Genomic DNA, 24050 nt, shown 5'->3' with positions numbered 1-24050 from the left:
GTACCGTTCTCTTAGATGAACCTTCCAAAAGGGTGCAAGGGTAAATATTATTATGTAGGTATCTGCAAGAACCCACACATTGGGCGAGTACCTACACCCAAGCACACGTACCTAATTAATATTTACTTTAAAAAAATATCCATCTTTTACTTTTGTCATTTTATTCGTCCTGAGGAACATAGGTAGCAATATGGCAGGGTTAAGGTAAAATAGGTACTAGAAATAAAAACAATAGGTAGATATTTTGTTGTAAATGACGAGTATAATTCTATTTTCTCATAGAAATCCATTTATAAAAGATACAACTTGCATAAAATGATCGAAAACAATAAGTATCTATAGTCATTAAAATTAAAACTTAATTGCTATGGCGATCTTAACATGTAACTTCATTAGTCCAATGAAAAATAACTGACGACTAGGTAAATATTTTGATATGCTTAGATATTACTTAACACGTAATTATTATGTTTTACATAATATTTAGTGAAGCAGTTACTTGTGCATCTATTCTGTGGTTAAGACTGTACCTTATAAATACAATGCAGTAGAAAAATATAATTAAGTTGCTAAAGGACTAGTCAAATAGCTAATGCAAGCCTACTGTCGTTAATGCTATGCTGCACCCACACACAAAAACGGGATACGGGAAAAAGCGGACCGGGTTGTGTAAATTTGTACGAAACCGTAAAAACTTTGCACCCCGGCTGACTTGGCGCAGTTGTCCCGGCTTTGTGATCAGCACGCTAGGCACCTAGGTAACAATTTATTATTTCATTTCTTTATATTCTGACTCTGACTTAGCCTATTGTTAATCAACACATGCTTAAGATCATTAAATATCTTACACTATTCCTACTAGAGAGTGATTTAAAACTTTAATATCAAAATCGAAAAGCACATTCAAAAGCGATTTAAATTCAAATACAAACTTACTATTAGGTACTTACTTATTATTTTTTAACATACAATGTTTTTTCAGCCACTGATTTTGTAGCACCTACACAAATCACGCCTCTGTCCTTATTAGGGTGGGCAGAGCCTTAAGTTATGAACAAGAGAACTATTTTTGTTCTAAGATAGATAATGATGAACCGAAAACTGACATGTGATCAGCCCTTTGCCCAAATAGATCGTCCATTACTTTGAAAAAATCATAATATTTACCGCCACATGTTTCATGACGTATATGCTACTTATTGTGTATAATCCTTAATTATGTAAATAATAATAAATACTTATATAATCGTTAGCAGTTCACAGCAGGTATTTTTAGGTAATCATTTTGTTCGAGGTCTATCAGCAAAGTGACTGTCATGTTTTTTACATTACAGTTTAAAAGTAAATCTAAAAGTTTTACATTACATAACTGCTGTTTAGAGCTAGGTAAAAATGTCACTGGGTGTATTATTTCTTCATTCATTTAACAATTTACTGTAAACAGAATAATATATTTAAACGTAGTATTATCAAACGGTTCGGCCTTTGACAGTCTATGCGTATGGCTGTCGGTGGCAGCGTCGTTTATAGCTTTTTAATCACTTATTTAAACAGAAAATATATTGTAATGTTTAGGAAAATAATATTAATACTTAAACATATAATACAGGCGGTGGTATACCGACCGAACCCGAATCTATGGGTGCTTTATTGGTCGCGTAACGCGCGTTAAGCTGGATCCATGATATTGCTAGATACCTACTGGAAATACAGCAAGTAACATAACATAAACTGCCTATATACGTCCCACTGCTGGGCACAGGCCTCCCCTCAATCAACCGGAGGGGGTATGGAGCATACTCCACCACGCTGCTCCACTGCGGGTTGGTGGAGGTGTTTTTACGGCTAATAGCCGGGACCAACGGCTTAACGTGCCCTCCGAAGCACGGAATCATCTTACTTTTTCGGACAATCAGGTGATTCAAGCCTGAAAAGTCCTTACCAAACAAAGGACAGTCTCACAAAGTGATTTCGACAATGTCCCCATCGGGAATCGAACCCGGACCTCCAGATCGTGCAGCCTCCGTGGTCTAGTGGTTAGAGCGTTAGGCTCACAGCAAGTATTTCGAAGAAAAAAAACACAGCTTACAGCTTATTAGAAAACACAGTTTGCTGATTCTGACACTCTTTCTCTAAAGATAGACAATCATCAATTTAAGAGTCACGCTCTTGTCGGTGCAGCATTCTCCATTCTTCTCTATCTAGGGCCAATTCTTTGACTTCCTTATAAGACACGACGTTCGCCTTTTCTTTAATTTGTTCCATGTAAGCTCTTCTTGGTTTTCCCCTTCCTCTCTTTCCTTCTATCTTCTCTTCTATGTTTTTTTTTAATAAATTCGTCGTGGCTTAGGTATTAAGTGTTCAATCATCTTGTCTCTTCTGTCTTCAATAACTCTCAATATTTATCCTCTTTCCTTTACTCTTACTAGCACTTCTTCATTAGTGACCCTAGATAGGAATAGGTAGGTATAGATAGTTATATTCCTTACTTATCCTTATAAATGCAAAACCTTACACTATTTAAACCTAAAAGGTCGTTCGGTGTATTTGACTAGGTATAAATACGTAAAACAACCGCAGGATATCTTCACACTGTTGTACTTCTGAGAATTCTTTGGCATATCTCGTCATGTGGTCGCATCATTGGAATCTGAAAGCCACAAACCAAAATTTGAAATAAACATGATGTATAAGTCATAGTCACACATACATAAGACACGCCTATATCCCACTGGAGTACCTAGCTAGTCCGTGATAGACATGTTCGGAAAATGCATGACTTACATCGCAGTGTCAAGAATTCGAAACCCGGCACAAATATACGATCTCGACGACCCGATTACCCTAGCCATAGAGGCAGCCAATCAGCTCGCGACACCAAACACTTCAGGACCCCGATACCGACCCCGCCGGCGTAGTCGACGACTTTCCTCAATCAGCGCTTATCGCTATCGACCCAATAGGGTCGATTAATTCTTTCAAATATTTTTCCTCTCAGACGACGCCCTGAGCCGAGGTTCGCGCCCAACTGGGCACCCTCAGGCCTGTTGTCTTAAACTTTGTACCGGGTGAGAGCCTTCAGCGCTCCCCATTTTTCCGGCCAAGTAGTTAATGCCATCTGCGGCAAATCTTCAATAAGTCACGTCAAAAAAAAAAATCCCGGCACAGGTAAGTCACAAAATTCCACTTTATGAGTTTGAATACATGTTTGGATCGTAGATTTATCAGTGCCTCGTGATCGTAGTTAATGGCAATAGGCTCGCTCCTTATTACGCAAGACTTAAACATAGTTTCCGAGGCGTGGGTGCACCACTAAACTACCCCTTCGGGAATAAAGGCGTAAATGCTACGTACCTAACGAGGCAGTTAATCGTGAGGAGTACAGTTACTCTACTAGAGGTATGCGCTTATACGTAGAGACCGCGTTACCTAATTCCACTTGCTACGATCCTGAATTCCCGGTTTTTTTTTTTGACGTGACTTATTGTAGATTTGCCGCAGATGGCATTAACTACTTGGCCGGACAAATGGGGAGCGCTGAAGGCTCTCACCCAATCCTGAATTCCCGATTCACTAATTTTACGTCTTCCACTCTCATCAAAACCAACATAGGTACGGTCACGAGCATTAATAAATACTTTGGTCACTTTTTCTACTGACGTCACTTTTTTGGAATTTATTTATTTATTTAATATTACACTTACATTTGCAACATTACAGATTATATATCCATTGCGTTACAAACAATATTCATATCCCAAGAACTGGTACCATGTCACATTAACTTCTTTGACAAATTGACCTGTAAGTCTCACTAAATGTCAAATATGTTAGTGCGACAGAGTCCTAAAGTAGGTACATTATATTGCTCATGACTGTACAGGTACATGCTGATGGGTTAAGAGTACTTCTGACCTCGCCTAGGCCTTCATTTTCAGTAGTGTACATTATGAGTCATAGAGATAAAATCCCAAGCGGTTTTATCAAGTAAAGGCTATTGTTTTTGTTTGTCCTCTTATCTCAGGTAGATACGCTAAAGACGTTAAAATTCTGTGACAAATAATATCGTACTAGGAACTGATAAACGGAAATGATGTCATCGCGTTTTTCCTTCTCTTTAAAGTCTTGTTTTGATTGATATTTTTAAAAGTTTCTAAGAAAACCCTCGCGTGGATTGAGCTCTACAAATAGCTAGCTTTAATGGTTCTCTCAGCACACATAAGTATATAAGACATCGCCCATAAAACGTATTAGGGTAGGCAGCATGTTAAAAGGGACACAATCGCTCTGTTGGTTTTTAACATGTCATGTCTTCCCGCCCGGGAAGATAAGCCACAAAACGCATTCAATGTTTTCTTAAATAAATACAGGCACTACGTACAGAATATTACTTACCTTTGGAAATGATAGATCCGGTGACTAGCGTATGTCCTTGAGGCGCATCCCAGGGTCGTCTGAGGAGTGTATCCTGGTGATCTCCGTGGGCGCAGTGCTGGAGCGAGTGGCCCATCGACCGGTACCTGAGTCGGAGAAGCCTGTGCCCTCCATCGGCACGCCTCGCCACTTTGCAAACCTGACACACAAATTGGTATTTAAGTTGAAATTGACCGACTAGCATTATTAGCGCACAGACCGAACCGCTGGGAATAGAAAGCTAAAACATTACTGATGTAATGTACTTAGGCTAGGCAAGCACGTAAAATATTTTTCGGAATGCTATCCCTATCATAGTCAACTTCAAAGAGACTGTTAGATGCTACGCAATACTCGCGGTAAGTTGAACTTTGCAATAAGCTGATAATGATAGATATGATTTTAAACACTTTACAAAAGTGATTTCAATAAAACTGCTCAAATGAATGATTCCATAATGACTATTAATGATAAAATATAGACATTTACATAATAAGCTATGTTCTCCCTTGCCCATACATAATCCCATGCTTTGTTATTGAATAAGAAATACCTATGAATGGATCGAGACCGAAAGTAGTAGTACATTGATGACCAACAGTCACAGAAAATAGCCTTCACACGAGAGCCAATACTCGTGAGGCATTCTGCGATACAACTGGATGGAAACAAGAATATAAAATGACTCTAAAAGCTTGTATTGCATTTTTATATTTGTCGCTAACGAAATAATTTATGCAAACCTACCAAGAACGAAATATATACAACGCGTACCTTGCCCAGCTAGGTATAAAAATATATAGCAAGGTAACTAAATATAATATAAAGGTACCATAACAAATATATCTTTATCTGGTTCTCAAAATAATATCTAAAACAGACTGAAGTTTGTTTATCTTTACGATCAATAGAAGTATTGATATCGTTTCCGATTAGATCCAGATGTATATTTCTGTATTTCTATTCCAAAAACCTACAACTCCATGCTTTGTACCTTTAAAATTCTAAATTAGTAAGGTACACTCTTCATCATCGGCTTTATAAAACGTAAGGTACAGGTGTACATTACGTGTGTAGGTACGTACGCGCCTTTAGAAAATGGAACTTGAGTGATGAAAACTCACTGAAACTGACACAAGATTAATACTACAAGCTACTAAGGTTACCCTAATTGATTTATTTTAGATACCTAAATACTTAGTTGATGTAAAATCTATGATACCTTATATATTTTGCAATCAAGCTGTTATATCATTAATTCTAGATAGAATTCTAGACTAATGTATGGTGTGTTAATTATTCAGTAGCCTACTAATTTCCAATTTAGCGAATTTACCACAAGTTTCTTTTTTAAGTAGGTACTTAAGTACATTTTGTTTCAAAATTGGAATGCAACCATTATTTGCACTTCAGGAATATTCAAATTACTTTTAGATAATCAACTCATGTCACGTAACAAACAAGTTAAGTTTGAATTATTACTTTCCTAGAAGCATGCAATTAATTTAACCAGTAGGTAGGCAACCCAGTAAATAACCTCTACTGTACACATCAGGACCCAAAATACAAGCTGTTTACAACCAAACCGTTGCATACTGCCAAAAACATTGTAAAACATTTCTGTTATGTAAAAACATTCCTACATAAACCCCAAAAAGTCCCACTGCTGGGCACAGCTAGCAGCGTGGAGTATGCTCCATCCATCCAAAGAGGTATGGAGCATACTCCACGTCGAGATTTTAACGACTTAGGGACCAATGGCTTAACATGCCCTCCTGACTAAATTATCAGGTGATTCAAGCCTGCAGTGTCCTTACCAGACAAAGGACAGTCGGAATCGGAAATCGGAATAAAAATAAAATAAAAAGAAAATATATCATTAAACTCTCTCACGAAATAAAAAAAAAACATAAACTTACTTCTTCCGCACCAAGTTGCGCACTTTGTTCTTCCAGACGAAGATGAAGAATATGAAGACGCCAAGAGCGATGTTGGAGAGGTCTATGATGATCCAGTACCAGTTGGAGCCACCGGCCGCGAAGCTGATCACCTCCACGCTCCAGTTCACGCCCATCACCACGAACAGCTTCAGGTACAACGCGTATCTGGGGGGGAAGGTTCGCATTTATAAGCCCAATGCACATAGAAACTGTACCGCATTTTATTTTTATCCTATGTTGAACGCGAATACAGGGTGTTAGTGACATCGTAACGAAAACTTTGAGTGACGATTCAGACCATGATTCTGTCAAATGGAACCTAGAAGCCGCCACGCGAAATCTTAATCAATTCACGCGACTAAAACACGAGGAGAATTTTCATTATGTAGCTAAACCTTTCAGCACGCGATCTAAATAAGTAACCAATTATTTTTTTTTTGAAATAACACTAAAGGCCCTATCTCACTAACAAAATGTAGGTATGAAGTAGTATAAACGGTACCTCCAAGATGGTGTCAGATACACCATGGTGTCCTAGTGATAGTTTAAAGGTAGCCCTATATGTAATCGGCTTTACGAAAATGCCCTTGATTGATGATGAATGACGGTGCAGCCTAACATGGTTTTCTAATGTCTAATTAGTAGCTAAATCCTGTTTTTAAAAAAGAACTTTTATAAAAGGATCTACGCGATCGTCAATAGCAACTTTTTCATATCTAGATAATCTTATCTGATTGCTGAAATCAGATATGTATGGAGCAGTATATCAAGTATGGAGCTGGAAATCATCGACCGCGTCGACGGGGTCGTGGTTCTGAAGTGTTTACCGTCGCGAGCTGGTTGGCCGCCTCTATGGCTAGAGTAATCGGGTTGTCGGGATCGTATATTACGTCCTTCGGACGTCGATACTTTTCAGTCCCTGAGCGGGATGTATTCGGAGACTAGGCGGCACTAATTGGGCAGCAAGTATTGAGCACCCTTTCAACTTAAAATACGCCGACAATATACGAGTGACCGGCGATTCTGACGGACACCAACTTGTACTATCAAAAACGTATCAAATACCAAGTCATGTAATATAGGCGCATATTCCAGCGTACATTGTTGTCAGTAATGTATTGCACTATTTGTCTCACTAACGTGCATTATATCACAGGCATTTGTGCTCTTCGACTAGGTCTGCAATAGGCAACCGCATGTCAGGTGAATAAATTGGTTTTAGTTTCACATTACGGAGCACACGGTAACGGAAAACTTGACCGTCAAGGGACCAATTAAGAGCAGCCTATTCTATTGTGTATCTCATTGCATTAACCTTATAAAGCTTAACGCACAAGGGGTTTTTTTATACTACACATACTCAGAGTCCTTTGTTCCTTTAAAAAAAGGATGCCGAAAGACATTGCTGTCTTATGTTGAAGATAGCTTTAGACCAGAATCATTTCATCCGCCATAACCATAACATAAGCTCACGACTATATCCCAAATGGGGTAGTCAGAGGTAATACCACCGCAAGATAATCTAAGTACCACTTCTCATCGAGCTTTCTCATACCGCCGTCTATAATAATTTCAGGCAACTGTGTTAGCCTAAACTGCAGACTCATTGGTGCAAGTACGGTACCGGGGTTCAACCACAGGACCACAGTAACTTCCACCATAAGTCCATAATCGAGTTATTTCTAACTATAACATCGGTTATATAGAACTGGTAATAATTATGTACAAAATACTTAGATTTTAGAATTACAGGGTATTTTTACAATTAAATATTGATCCGTTGCAAAACCTGCCTTTTTTCCTAGTAAAATGAAACAAACTGTTTCTAGTAAAATGAAAATGATTTGTAATTGTCTTATTAGCGAAGTGGCGATAAGTTATACCCGCGAGGAATTGTGTCCGTTACTTTTTTTATAGAGTTAGTAGAGTAGATAACGTACATAGTGTTTGAAATTGTGAACACATACACACCCCGCCGTGGTGTTTCATAGGTTTAGTAGCTTTTACTTAGATCAATTTCCCCATTTTCGACTTGGAAGCTCTGATGACTAAGTTGCGCTTCAACCGATACCAATACTTAAACATAAAATAAATAACCTAAATACACAGGACACAGGATTCCCCTCAATCAATCGGAGGGAATATGTAGCATACTCTACCACGCTGCTCGAGGACGGGTCGGTGGAAGAGTTTGGACTAGTAGCCCGGGGCCCGGAACCAACGACATAACGACCTAAGCACAAAATCATCTTACTTTTTCGGACAATCAGGTGATTCAGTCTGCAATGTCCTGTCTAAAGTTTGGCTTGTTTGGTTGTCAAACAAAGAAGGCGTTATTTCAAAGGAGCCCAACATTGTAATGAACACAGATTCTGTTTGGTCGACACAGACTTAGCGAAATAAATAAAATCAACAACCCGGACTGTACAACGAAGCAATCAGTTATGTAAACCAAGCAAATACTAAAATTAAGCGGTACCCTGAAACCTGAAATATTGGGGAATTAGAAGGATTTCCGGACCGCGCGCGTCCTTTAATCCAAAGCTTTTGGCGCATAATTTACTATGTTGTATACTTATAGGTATATTTACTTACTTATTTAAGTATTCACTTCATTGTAGATGCTCAAGGATTTACTAAAGTGGAATTAATCTTTCGAACGCCGGAACGCGGATCTCGACCAGACACAATGTAAAATCTATTGTGTCTGGTATCTCGGCATATGAGAGGTTAATGTAAGTAATAAGTAACGAATAGTGGAGTGGGTGATTGGTTCCGTGCCTAGTTTTACGGATAGCGTAAATATTAAGTATAATTGAATGGGGTAATAGGTACACTATGGTGTACATTCAAAAGTTATTAGATTATCAGTGGGTAAGGTACTTATAAACGCAAATGCAGATTGATTGCTAGATAAGATATTATAACTTGTGAAAAAAGTAAGTAAGTAAGTATAAATATTTAACATTTCAGTAAGTATACTAAGAATAGTAATCGAAGGAAGAAATCGTATCAAGACTTTGCACGATGATGTAGAAAATTCTAAATTTCCAACTATAGATACCTTTAAAGAATTACATTATTATAGTTTTTCGAATCCATCGCTCTAATACGTTCCATTCCAACCTTGTTCTTCACTATTCATTTCTAATTTAGCAAGAAGCTTTCCTCCAGGAAATCATTGTATTCTTAGTTCTTGCATTACTTATTTAGGTTCATAAAACAGGGGGGTTAAAAAGGCCACATCAAAGCAATTCATCTAGAAAAGCAACATTGCTATTTGACATTTGTTGGATTTCACACTTACTTTTATATGCCCAAATGTCAAATTGCAATATTGTTTTTAAAGATGAATTACTTCGATGTGGCATTTTTTATTTCTTACAACATACAGGGTGTTAGTGACATCGTAACGAAAACTTTGAGGGGTGGTTCAGGCCATGATTCTGAGTTGATATCAAGTAGAAATTTCCGTCGCAAAAGTATGGATTGGAAAATAATTAAAAAGAAAAGAAAAATTTTCATGAATTTTTTGACACGAAATTCCACTTGATATCAACTCAGAATCATGGTCTGAACCATCCCCCTCAGTATTCGTTACGGTGTCACTAACACCTATACCTACTTATATGGCTACCGTATGTACTTGTACGGGGTGTAAGTGTCATCGTAACGAATACTGAGAGGGATGATTCATCTGATTATTCTGAGTTAATATCAAGTGGAATTTTCCATCGCAAAAGTATAGAATTGAAAATAATTTAAAAAAACTAAAAAAAAACATGAATTTTTCGACGGAAAATTCCACTTGATTTTAACTCAGAATCATGGTCTGAATCAACCCTCTCAGTATTCGTTACGATGTCACTAACACCCAGTATTTACTACAAAGCTACTAGTGTTTTTTTTATATTTACTTTTTTCTTTTTTTTACGTAGGGTGAAAAGACGCATGTTAACTTTTTCTTTTCGTCCACTGACCGTAGAACACCGGATAATTTCCCAATTTCGCATATAAGTACAACATTATTTTATAAGTTAGTGTATATAATTATATACATGTGTATGTATTTTATGTATAAGTATGCCTAAATATGACGGAGCGCTATTTCTTCTTGTTCTTTAAATGTAATTTTTTCTGGCATCCGCAGAAACCACAGAAATGTCACAGTCCATTAGTTTCCGGAAAGTTCGGCGAAACCGACCTGTTTTCGTTAAAAATAAGTCTTCAGACCATTCACTTGATTTTTTAGATGTCTTATTTTTTATATTTTGCTTAGTTTTTAGTATCTAGTGATGTCCATTGATAGTTTCGGGCTCCTGAGGGAAAACTCTATCAAAACTTATGAACGTGAACTGCGGAAATTAGTTTCAAGAAATGTCCATTAATATTGTGGTCGTACAAATGCGTAAATTGGTTAGAACTGGTGATAACACTAAGTATAAGGTAGTATTATTCCTTATTCTATGGTATAAGTATAGATCTGCTACATACACATAGCTAGCGAGGAGTGTGTGTGTGTATGCTACACACCTCTGCCTACCCCTTCGGGAACACAGGCGTGATGCTATGTTATGTTTTGCTGCTACATAAAACTTGTGTCTCCATCAATTGCATTGAGCGAATGTCTTCTTAACTCAAGAGCCGCTTATCGGTGTAGCATGCTCCATCCGTCACTATCATTCATCATCACCAGCCCATTAACGTCCCCACTGCTGGGGCACGGGCCTTCCCTATGGATGGATAGGGAGATCGGGCCTTAAACAACCACGCGGGCCCAGTGCGGATTGGTGGTTATTAACGACTGCTAATGCAGCCGGGACCAACGACTTAACGTCATTTCACTATCATTATCCACAGTCAATTCCTTGACGTGAATCTACTTCCAACTAAGAAAGGACCAAAGCACTATCACTGACCTCTGTTTATCTCGCTTTAACTTATCACTCCGTGAAGACTCGGAGCTCTTGAGAATGGATGTCTCCTGGCGGATGGAGCGGATGCGGTGCGCGGTGATGGAGAACAGGACGATATTGCACACCACCAGGGTCAAAACCGGCGTGAAGAAGTACACCAGCTCGCTCAGCCAATCTGCGGATAAGACTCCAACTATTGTATGTCTTTGTAAGTAGTGATATAAGTAATTTGTTGACTTGCTTTAGATGGCATTTCCTACTAGCTACTTGATCGCAAGGCCAGGCGCGCACTACGAGTATTTCGCCACGCGGCAGAAAAGAGCAGCGGCATAATGTCGCACTGCAATACTGCGCCGCTGCGGTGGCTCTGTCGTCAATTGCGCGCAATACAATTTAAAACTGTTTGGTAAGTACAGTATTACAGTGCGACATTATGCCGCTGCTTTGTTCTGCCGCGCGGCGAAAAACTCGTAGTGCGCGCCTGGCCTAAATGGAGAGTGCTGTGAGCCGCTGATAACCGTTTGACAGTTGGTGATGTATATTTAAAGTAAGTAATTAAAGTTCAAATTGGTCATGTCCTTAATAAAGGTTTAGTACGATCTAATCTGAACTGGCGTGACGTGCGTGTATGAAACCATTGATGAATATGGAGGAAGCAAGAGAGATAGATAGACCTATGTGGATCGAAGCAAATGGAATTCCATGGCCTTTGCTTACCCCGGTGAGTTTAATAAAAAACAGACGTGAGTTCGTGTATGTGTCTGTATGTATACATACTTCTAAGTAAAGTCTGTTTACATACTTCAAGTTTCAACTTTTGGCTACGACGACAGCATCAACTCCAACATTCATAGCCTAAGACGATTAATGAGGTAAAAATTAATTTAAGTCACAGTCTTACCTATAAACCAGCACCTTCGGCTGCCGAACCCAGGTCGGATGATGTGGCTAGGCAGATCATTACTGAACTGCATGGCAATGGTGATGGAAGTCAGGACCAGAGGAACCCCCCAGGCATAAAGCCCGTACCAGGCAAACCTCTTCCTCTCCCGGCGTTTGTTGCTGCTGCCACCACGGTACCCACTGGACGAATAGGTAAAAGATTAGACCAGTGTAAGTGGAATGTCATATATCAGCCCATATGTACCCATTTATCTAGGGCTACTGAGAGTGAGGCCACATGATGTCTTGTGGGATTCCGTCGTTCTTTTTATAAATCTTAACGACAAGACTACAGAAATCAGACCATTGTGACTGCGCAACGGACACCTACCTCTTTTCTCTCAGTTTTTGTTACGGGAAAATATCGGCTGAAGACAAAATATTAGATAAAAGAATTGTCATTAATTCCTAATTTAGGCACGACTTATACTTATAATTATTCTTGCATTTAAATGTTATAAACATCTCTAGTTTCATTTAAGTAAGTACATAAATTGAGTCAAAAAGCAGGAAATAATAAGGAAAATAGACTTTGATTTGAATGACTTATTTATCGAATTGCATTGTTGCATAAGTAAGTCATTAAAAGAACGGGACGGAAATGAGTGACTAATTAAGACCATACAAAATGTGACGTTCTGCAGGGAGTAGGGGGCCGGGATACTTTGTGGTTAGCATTTTTGTCACTGCCTGATCACTGTAATGCTATACCTGTAGATAAAGCATTTTTGACATGACTTAAGTATTGTAGAATTAAATAAGTCATGTACTAGGTTCAAGATAAATTAGGAAATTCTGATTACTAAATAAACACAGATCTAAAACGAATGAAAAACATTTCCTTTTTCCTATTTCTTAACTTATTTATGATTTTTTCACATTCATACATAAACTCACGCCTATTTTCCACCGGGGTAAGCAGAGACTATAGAATTGAAATGCATATTTTCTGCGTTGCCCTGTGTTTGAATGTGAGTCGAATTCCTCTCATTTTTTGCTTTAAATTAAAGTTCTCAAAAATAACAGTGACCAGGAAGTCTAAAAAGGCTACAGTGATGCAATTCAGCTAAAAAGGAAATATTGCTATTTGACATTTCATTACATACTTACTTACTTACATTAATAATGCGCAAATGTCAAATAGCAATATCGGTTTTTAGGCTCCCAGGCAGCTGACTATGTTTAGGCATTACGCCTATGAAGTTATAATATAGCCTGTCCATCTTAGGGCTTCAAGAAGTTGGTTGCAAGTTGTGTTCAGTGACTTGTGGCGCCTTTCCTCCCAATAGAAATAACGGACGTATTATTTGATTATTTGGTTGTCTGTTTATCCAATATGAATTGGGTAGTTTCTAGTTCAATGATAAATTATGAAATTCTGATTAAGTACTAAATAAAGACAGATCTAAAGGGGACAAAAACGTTCTTTTTTCTATTTAACTTACTTATTTCTGAATTTAAGTAAAGAAAAATGTACTTAATAATAAATGCGACATTTTGTCACGTTAATCTATGACGTCACAGGTTGCTTTTTCATACAAATCCTGATAGTGATTTCGTGTTTTGACGTTTAGTAAAAAGTAACTGATTTGACTACTCTAATGGTAATGAAAGTTCGAAGGATCATGCATAATCTACTACTAAGTACTTACAGCAATAAAATAATTTACCCGGAATAGTCTTAACCGCGTTCTAAGCTCTATAAATGTAGCAGTATCGATTGGGTACCTACCTGGTGTACAAGTGGATCCTACTGTTGGAAAAAATGAAAAGACGTTATCGCCAACGAGAAAGTATACCTCCCTAAATACAGAACATCACATTGTTAATTATATTTAACATTTAAAAGTAGAAAATAGGCGATACTTTAATCAAAGCTGGGCCCACAATATATTTTGTATTATTTCCTAATGCAATCACCGGTTGAATAAGCGCTGATGGATCACACCAAGTGAGCTAAGGCTAAGGGTGTCCAGATGAGCAATTCGTTTCACCAACATCATGATCGCTTAGTGTGGACGCGGTCAAAACACGATACTTGAGTCACACCCCGGACACTTCATACAAACAAACTCGTTTTACACAGACACTACACATTGACATTATCAACACGCGCAACTGTGTGCGTGACGTCTGAGGGCTGCCAATTACAATACCTAATTTGACCAATTGCCATACAACCATAAAGTTGAAGTAACCATCATTGCATGAGTTCACGAAACGGCCTCTTCTGTTTCATTTCGAGTCGTCTAAAGAAATGTTTCGGTTACACGAAACGAGAATACGATAAGTTCCACACAATCGACTATGAGAATACGTAATCCACACAACAATATTATTAACGAAAATAACACCCTGTATGTTAGTGACATCGTAATGAAAACTTTTAGGGATAATTCGACGGAAAATTCCATTTGATATTTACTCAGAATCATGGTCTGAAGCATCCCCCTCAGTATTCGTTACGATGTCACTAACAGCCTGTAAAATTTTAACATAGTTTATAGCTCGAAAATCACCCTATAGGTGATGAAAAGGGGATGGAAAAACGCACCGTACGCGATAACCAAACGCCACACGGACAAAGTCGCGGACGGAAAGCTAGTATAATATATGTGGACCCAGCTTTAGACACATTATATACTTAAGCTCGATGCACACAGAGCGTGGAAAACGGAAAAAAGCAAGCTAGTAGTCAAAGAATCAATTCATCTAAAAAAACTTTTGCACGCACTTTCTTTTATATGCGGACAAGTCAAATTTTAATATTGCTTTTTCAGATGCATTGCAACATTGTAGTGTTTTTAGACTCCTGGCGAGCGGGATTTTGTTTGTGTTTTCGTATCAAAACTTGCGCTTTGGCATGCATGTTCCGCCTTCCCAGCTGCGTGAGCAAGAAGCATTAGGGCTTACCCTAGTTGTTGAGAGGACGCAACGCTCCCAGTCCTTTGTCCAACGGAAGCATTAGCAGAAGTATTTCAATTAGGTAAACATTTAACATTCTTTACAAAAAACATTTTACAAGATACGCTCATTTACATTTACCACCTTACCAATAATAAATACACAAGCGGTGAACGTGTACAAGTATTTGACAGCCAAGCAAAATTGAATTGAATTATCAAATAATTCGATTGAACTTTGCTTGGCTGTCAAATACACATACACACGTTCACCGCTCGATTATTTTTTATTGGTAAGGCAGTTAAAATATTGTGATATTTATATGTAATATATTTATATATCGTTAAGATCTTTGTTATTTTTTCCATACGACACACATGCTATTCAAATATAAGTTAGTTTCTTGCATGTTCCATAAATATAATATATATTTTCTACATAACATTTTCTGACGTAAGAAAGTTTAGAAATTTTGATACAATCTTTGCCCGAATTCACAAAAGATTGAATAAACGATCAATCATTCTATGAAATGCATTTTCTTTGTACTTTTCTACGAGTAATTTTGCAGTGGCTTTATAATGGCTCTACTATGTCTGATTTCGTATGTCTGTAGGTATAGTACAACATCATTATTTATCTTCTTCTTATCGTGTCGGTTGTGAGGTAGAATACCAACCTCATCAACCCTGGTGTGATTATTTATTAAAACAAAGATTTAAATTAAAAAACAGCATAATTGTAAAAAAATATTTTTTTGGGAATTCCTGTCTTTTTGAAAAGCTTTTTTATTTGCAACACGTCGGTCTTCCGACGCGACGTACTTACATCTTAATTAGACAATAGAATAGGGTAGTTTCCAACTAGTCAAATCAGTTACTTTTTACTAAACGTCAAAACACGACATTTATTAATTTGTATGAAAACTCAACCTGTGCCGTCATAGCAAAACGTGACCAAAATATCGCATTTATTATTACATTTTTCTTTATTAAAATTCATAAATAAGTAAGTTACTTAAACAGAAAAAGAAAACGTTTTTTGTCACCTTTAGATCTGTCTTTATTTGGTAAAAATCAGAATTTCGTAATTTATATTTGACCCGATACAACCATAAAGTTCAAGTTGAAGTTGTATTTGATTTAAGAAACTACCCAATTCTATTGAAAAATATAGGTACTTATCTAAGAGCAGGGAAGAAACAGAAATCATCTGTGTAGGTATTTTGGTCATTTTTATACGGCTATTAAGCCAAGCAGAATGTCTCTATTATTAATTTTACTATCTGTGGATTTTATCACCTATTAAAAAATAATTAAGTGAGTTTTATAGCTGTTTTTAAACGTTTATTAACACGTGTTTATTCGATATTGATATTTAAAGATTAACTGTAATAAAATTACATTAATATTACATTAAGTGTTTGGTTTTCAATCTTAAGTGATGAAATGATTTATGTACTTATTTGTACTAATTGATATTTATTAAAGAATTATTTTATACCGTACGGAAAAAGTCTTGAAATTATTTTCTAAATTGTCAAGATGGAAGATCCATTGGATTGGATTGGACAGATGGAGGAAAAATACTTCATGTCCGACGATGAAAAACCTTCCTTTTTAAATTGTATTATCCCTAAAATATTTAAAAATATAGTTACAGGTATATGCATTTTTATTATCGAAATCTAAGAAGATAACTATCGAGTGAGTTATTTAGGTACAAAAGACGAACTTTCATTCCGAGTTTTACAACGGCTCTGTACATTGCCTTAAGCCTAAAACATGCCAGTTATATGGTTGATACTTAGTACTTATACGACATCTATGTAAACTCTGATTACTTTAGCTGTGAAATCATTGGAACATAAGATAAAGCTTTTTAGGTTATAAATGTTTATATTGGATACCTATTTTAGCCCTTTGACCTTATTTATTTATTATTTAACCATTAGCTAAATGATGTGCCTTCATCTTATCTTTTTTTTTGGGTTTTTGTTAGAACATAATTTAGCTTTTGGCGCATCAAATCTTCATTAAATCTTCCCAAGATAAAATAATGCAATAGACCCAGATCCAGATAGATTAGATCCAGAGCTCGCGCGGAACCGCGACTTGTGGAAAGACATGGCCTCCGTGGTCCAGTGGTAGAGGATTAGGCTCACGATCCGGAGGTCCCGGGTTCGAATCCCGGTGGGGAAATATCACAGAAATTACGTTGGGATACCTAGTTTGGTTAGGACATTAAACGCTGATCACCTGATTGTCCGAAAGATCCGTGCTTCGGAAGGCACAAGGTTACTACTTACTGATGTAAGTAAGTAGTCGTTACATGAGTGATGTCAGGGGCCTTTGGCGACTGAATAGTAACCCTGACACCAGGGTTGATGAGGTTGGTAATGCACCTCACAACCCACACGAGAGAAGGCTTAGGCCTCCCGGCCTTTGCCCAGAAGTGAGATCAAGTGGGCTAGCTTAGTAATACATGGACTCTAAAGGCCGGAGATATAGAAACGACATACAGCAATAATAATGTAAAATAGGCAGTATTTATGCGTGCAGGCACTGTTATACATGATGGGTGTATGCGTATACGAATGCGCAAAAAATAATAAAAGTGATTCTCTCTGGCGCCCAGTGATTTATTGCTCCATTTGGACAAGCGATTAGCCTGATGTAAAGTGACACATGATATATGGTACGAATACCTTATTCTAACGTTCATTTAGCACTTTTATATAGCATAAAACATACATACATACATACATGATTGTACTGTATCTATCATCATCTGTGTTAATTTGTTTTGTATGTTGTGTGCAATAAAGTATATTTGATTTGATTTGATAAACAGCCTATACACGTCCCCTCCTCAATCAACCGCAGGGGATATGGAGCTTACACTACAACACTGCTCCACGACGGGTTGGTGGAGCACTTTTACGTAGTTAATGATTTGTACAAAAAAAAATATCAGTAGGGTTGTCGTCACACTAACACCCGTATTTTGTGTTAATACGAACCTTCGTCGACTCTGTCCTCAGTTGAGGCAACCTTAAAGGTGAACTCAGCTCAAAATTGGTATTCTTAAACTTCACCTCCACCTTACCAGTTTACTCCAGCGAGGCTAAGAGGCATGGCGATCATTATTTTCGTATATTATGTTGGCAGTATTGATATGCTCGACTACAGTGAGTAACGTCATCAAGTCGATGACGTAAATGTCAACTTAAAATAGGTACCCAAAGGCTCAACTCAGGCTGAGTCGAGTGGGGAAGTTTCGTGTTAACATCTCAGAATATGGGTGTAAGGAGTTTAGTTATGGTTTTTGTGGGCATCTAGGTGTTGGCGATGCTCTTCTCGATGGAATAGATTGAATAATACAGCTGGACAATGTTATTGACGGCAATTTTATAAAAAAAAATAATATAAAGTTCAACACATACACGTTAGTTATGCAGATTGTAGAAGAAGAGCGCATAATATTCTAAGTATTGCCATACTTAAATATAAAATATAATTTTGTTGGGGATGCCAACAGTTTATTTAGTGGGTTTGGTTGGTTTTGACATATTGATCACAGATCGAAGAGCCACAAGTGATTACGTAACAGCTAAAGTAACCAGAGTAAGACAAGTTTAAAAGCTTGAGCTTTAAGCCAGCTTGCACCTGATATCTGAACCACCTACACGTGCACAATGGAGCCCGGAGGAGCCGGTGAAAATGTCCTGGAAACCATTGATATCTTAGCTGACTAATACTATTAAAAATAACACAGTATAAATAAAAACACGTCTGTATTCTCATTGGAGTAGGTAAAGCCACAAGTTGTCACTTAACAAAACTACGGCACATTCTGGACACTTCAAACAAAGAACCTCGTTTTACACAGACACTACACATTGACGTTATCGTACACGCACATCTGTGTGTGTGACGTCTGACGCCATACGATTGAAGACTAAATTAAGACCGAGGGGGGTGAGGTAAACCTAGCTCAGCCGCTGGTGGGGAGCGGAGAGTTGCCGTAGTATTATCCCGTTACCATTGCTTTACAAAAAGTTAGGTATATAAGTCCCTACATAAGGCGTGATCCTTACTTAGCCAGCGAAATAAATAATTTAATTAAAACATTTCCTGAACAAAGCAATACCATTCGATTTCCGACAATCCGCATGCACGTACAAACACAAATAAAATTCTCTTTTACTTTTCGAAAAGAAAACAGTTAGAATCTAATTGAAAAACGTCATTGCGGAGAATTTTCTACGAAACGTTTTCTTTCTACGTAACAAGCATTGTTCATCGCGTTGCATGTCGAATATCGTTGAAATTTCGCATTTTTAAAAGCCCTAATAGAGAAAATAAGTAGAATAAAACCACCGGGGCCGAAATACCATGAATTTTAAATGTTACGTAAGTTAAGTGAAATATGACGGCCGGGTTGGAACAATTAACATGGCTTCTGAATTTGTTTTCGTGATGAACAGGTATAATAAAATATTATGACTCCATTTTACAACTCTACTACTATAAAAATATGACTAATAAACCAGTACTATAAAGTTTACTATGTAATATCTAACTGGCTAACTAATATCCAACTGTACCACCTATAGTTTCTTAGACCTAAAATGAATACTACAATTTCATCGTATTGATACTGTTTTGGCTTATAGTGTATCAATAACTCAAACATTAGGTACGAGTAGGTATTTATCTCTTTATATAAACCCTTACAAAGCTCAGCCTTCTTAAGCAGACTGGGACAATATTTCTCGCTCTACGTATCTACACTCAACCGGAACGGTTATTGAATTCTTTGACGTAAATTGGTCGAATAGTTCGCCTCAATACACGGCGGCTATATAAATATAAAAGCAGTAACATGGTATAGATGGATATAATCTTCTTTTGTTAATGGCATGTTTTATTATATCGGCCGTAAAGTGTGTTGCCAAAAATGCTATTTATTTTGTATAACTTTCATTAAATGCTCCCGCGTGCTGGTAAGCTCGCGATGCGATAGCTATAATGAATCTGTCATAACATAAACTTCAACGCCCAAAGGCCTTTTAAAATCCAACTCCCATTGTTTAGGTAAGTATTGTGTACGGTTAAGAACAGGTTAAGAAGTATCCATACCAAAATCCAGGGCTCACTGTGGCGTCCTATTGGGATAAAGCTTCTGAAATCTGAATCGCGGCTACCAAGTCACGCACACTTCAGGCAATCGTGTGGTTTCCACGTGGATACCATTACTACTAACTTAATAGTAACATAACATAAGCAGTCCCTGACACAATCTTTCAAAGGTTGCCTGAAGTGTGCGTGGCTTGGTTTTGTAGCCGCGGTTCAAGTGCCATAAGCTTTATTCAAATAGGGCGCCACAGTGAGCCCTGGATTTTGGTAGTTGATATGAGTATCAACTGGAAGTTAACAAAATATTAATAGTTATAATTACCTGAAAGTTCTCCATATGTCGAAGCACATCACGTTGAGCCAGAAGAAACTTGACTGGAACGCATAGTAGATGATGAACGCTGCAACAATAATACAATATTATACATAAATAAAATATAATATAAGCTCACGGCTGTATTGCGCATTAGGCTAACCAAAGGTATAACCATCGTATGGTGAACTAAGTATTCGCGTTTCACCGAGGGAGGTGGTGAACCGTAAGGCCAGGCGCGCACTACGAGTTTGTCGCCGTGCGGCACAAAAAAGCAGCGGCATAATGTCGCACTGTAATACTGTACTTACCAAACAGTTTTAAATTGTATTGCGCGCACTTGATGGCAGAGCCACCGCAGCGACGCAGTATTACAGTGCGACATTATGCAAATAAAATGCATTGCGCAGCTCTTTTCTGCCGCGCGGCGAAAAACTCGTAGTGCGCTAATGGCCTAAACCACCATCATAATAGTCGATAGCCAAATGGTTTTCTAAGAACAATGAGTTAACACACAATCATAACATCAAACACAATCAATATGTTATCAATGAAATAGTAATCGAAGCATTATGATAGATTTAATAGTGTTAATACTAATAAAATTACCGAAACATGTAAACAATTTTTAATATTTATTTTTATAAGATTCGCCTATTATCGGCCAGTAAACAGAATGATGTAATTGTTATATATAAATCGTTTAGAATCCAGTAAGTATTTAGAAGTCTTCCAGCGATAGTTCGATTCAACTCACATGCGAATAAGGCACCTACTTCTATCAAGTTAAAGGTTTGAAAACCATTGGTTGTGGCTGAAATTACACTCAAACAAGTAAACCTGTACTTTTATAACTAAGGTCTTGTTATAAACCTCACTATGAAAACTGTAAAACAGTTGAATAGTGAAACTACTGAAATTAAATTATGTATTTCACACATTTATTGGGCTTAAGTAAGTGTGTAGTAACGGCCTCTGTGGTACAGTGGTTGAGCGTTGGACTCACGATCCGGAGACCCCGGGTTCGAATCCCGGTGGGGAGATATCACAAAAATCACTTTGTGATCCCTAGTTTGATTATGACATAAGTATGAGAATCCGTGCTTCTGAAGGCACGTTAAGCCGTTGGTCCCGGTTACTATTTTACTGATGTGAGTAATCATTACATGAGCCATGTCAGGGACTTCACAACCCGCACCACAAAAAGATTGGGTTCACAAACCTTGCTTATTTGACAACATACTCGTAGCTGTATGTTAGCCTAGATTAGGGCTGTCAACAGAGCCAACCAGTGATGTACTGTTGCCGGGAATGTTCCCGTTGTAAAAACTTTTTAATAGTAAAGACACTAGGCTGCTCTTATCTGTCTAAATAAATAAATCTTTATTCCAAGTAACCATTGACTCATATGTGTTAGTAAATGACTTAGTTCTAGTGTAAAGTAGTGTGTGTAGTGTAAAAGTTATGTAACAAAGCTCTTGTTACATAAGTTTTACGTCTTTTTACTGCTGGGAATGTTTCAAAAGTGGGAACATTGGGGAAGGGCACATTGGTGCCAACTATCTCGGGTCTCCCCGGAATTGTCCTAGTTTGCAAACGTGTAGGGTTTACCCTGAGAATATTTTAGGGAAAAATAAATATAATAATAAAATAGTACATCATACAATAATTAATCGCTATGCCACCAGTACCGGACGTGCACCAATGAGTTATTAATTTATCTTAAGTGCAGTTGGTCGGGACCATTATAGACGGCGATACGGCTCACCACCTATCACTTTAGTCTAACAGAAAGCTCGTATTGTGGGTAGTTAGGTCATCTTGCGATGGCTGTACAGTCATGAGCAATATCATGTACTCACTTTAGAACCCCGTCGCACTATCATATTTGACATTTAATGAGACCTACGGTTTAATTTGTTAAAAAAGTTAATGTGACATGGTTTTAAAGTGTATACATATTGGTACTTGTGACCGTACCTGTAACTACTCCGTTGGGATATCGCGATCTTATGTTGTTATGTTCTACCTAACTAAGATTGTGAATAAACAGATTACCTAATGCTTGATTGATTAATAAGTAATATAAATGATGCAATGTTGTATATGTATGTATAATCGTTTCTCATGCTCTTTTAGTTACTAAACAAGCTAGTATTTAAGTTAGCGATTATCAATAAATAAATAATGTATGTCCCTGTAGACATTGTCGTTCAAACATTATGACTAGATTAAATACGAGTTCTAATTAAACATTAGTACCCAATAGTTTCGTCAATAGGCGAGATAGAAATTCGTGAAAGAGCGCGATAAAAACAAAACTATATGTACAGACGACGCATTTTCGGCACAGCAGCTGCGACTAACACTGCACCAAATGGAAGCACAGCTATTAGAAACAAAATTTGATCTGCCATAGCTATAGATAACTATACGAGTATAAGCTACACAAATGTTCGGTATTCGTATATTGCGAAAGCCGTTTACGTATCTACGTAAATGGTAGGATTTACCTTAAGAATATTTATAGGGAAAAATAATAAGTAATAATAAAGTAGTATTCATACAATAATGAGTCAAGCCGAGCTGTTGGTCCCGGTTACTTTTTACGTGAGAAATCGTTATATGAGCCATGTCAGCCTTTGGCGGCTTAATAATAACCCTGACAACAGGGTTGATGAGGCTGGTATTCCACCTCACAACCCACTCGATATGAAGAGAGAGAGAGTCAAGAATCGGCTTCGTCTTACCTGGTATGGTAATGCGATACACTGGCTTCCATCTCAAACGAGGTGCACCGGTTCGACCCCCGGTACCGGACTTGCACCAATCTTCTCTTCTTATCGTGTCGATGGCAAACTAAACTGTATCGGCCCAAAACTTGGCAACAAGTATGGCGCTATCTGCAGCGCTCATCAGATCCTCCTGCGTGCAGGTGTTTGGGCACGCAGGACACGATGTAAGATGTTCCATCGTTTGGGGAACAGTGCCGCACTTGCACTTTAAGTCCGAGCCATCCGAGAAACCCCACCTGAACAAATTGTCCTTACTTCGGCCCACCTGAGTCCGAAGTCTATTTAGAGACTTCCAGATAAGCCAAGGCAAATCAAGACCTGGCGGAGATCTCTCGGACGGCGAAACAAAAGGTTTTGGGAGGTGTACCCGTTCCTGCCAGATCCTGCATCTTCTTAGAGCGGTCCCTTGCACCAATAAATTATTGGTTTATCTTAAGTGCAGTTTTCACTAACCGCCAATCACGTTGGTCTAACAGAAAACTCGCTGAGTTGTGGGTACTTAGTTCATCTTGCGATGGATGTACCTGTGACGTTTACGTATTTACGTTTACGTTCGTTTTACGTCTTGCCCTTCTTCCGTAAATCTCTATAATACAAGTCCAAACCATCGTAACATTGTTCCACATTTTTACTAACAGCTTGCATGCGATTCTGTTACAACGATCAACTTTCATGTTTCCATCGAA

At 37.8% G+C, this 24050-nt stretch overlaps 1 protein-coding gene across 2 annotated transcripts in view; it reads right to left on the bottom strand.

The window, feature by feature from the left end:
• The window catches only part of LOC126371836 (G-protein coupled receptor Mth2-like), a 63472-nt gene that overhangs the window by 17280 nt on the left and 22142 nt on the right, over window positions 1-24050 (bottom strand). Inside the window, exons 4-9 of one of the 2 annotated variants that reach the window (XR_007567087.1) lie at window positions 20579-20657; window positions 12171-12352; window positions 11273-11444; window positions 6333-6518; window positions 4396-4573; window positions 1722-2650 (exon numbers count right to left, since the gene is read on the bottom strand). Coding sequence is in view for 1 of the 2 variants with exons in the window: in XM_050017216.1 (XP_049873173.1) it covers window positions 4420-4573; window positions 6333-6518; window positions 11273-11444; window positions 12171-12352; window positions 20579-20657 (773 nt within the window). In the remaining variant the exon portion in view is untranslated. Of the gene's footprint in view, window positions 1-236; window positions 2651-4395; window positions 4574-6332; window positions 6519-11272; window positions 11445-12170; window positions 12353-20578; window positions 20658-24050 lie in introns of those variants that run through there. The other variant, XM_050017216.1, reaches the window with a different exon arrangement.

Source organism: Pectinophora gossypiella, chromosome 13, assembly GCF_024362695.1.
Source record: "Pectinophora gossypiella chromosome 13, ilPecGoss1.1, whole genome shotgun sequence".
NCBI lineage: Eukaryota > Metazoa > Arthropoda > Insecta > Lepidoptera > Gelechiidae > Pectinophora > Pectinophora gossypiella.
Note: the sequence above shows the minus strand (reverse complement) of the source record. Positions and strands in the feature narration are given on the sequence as shown.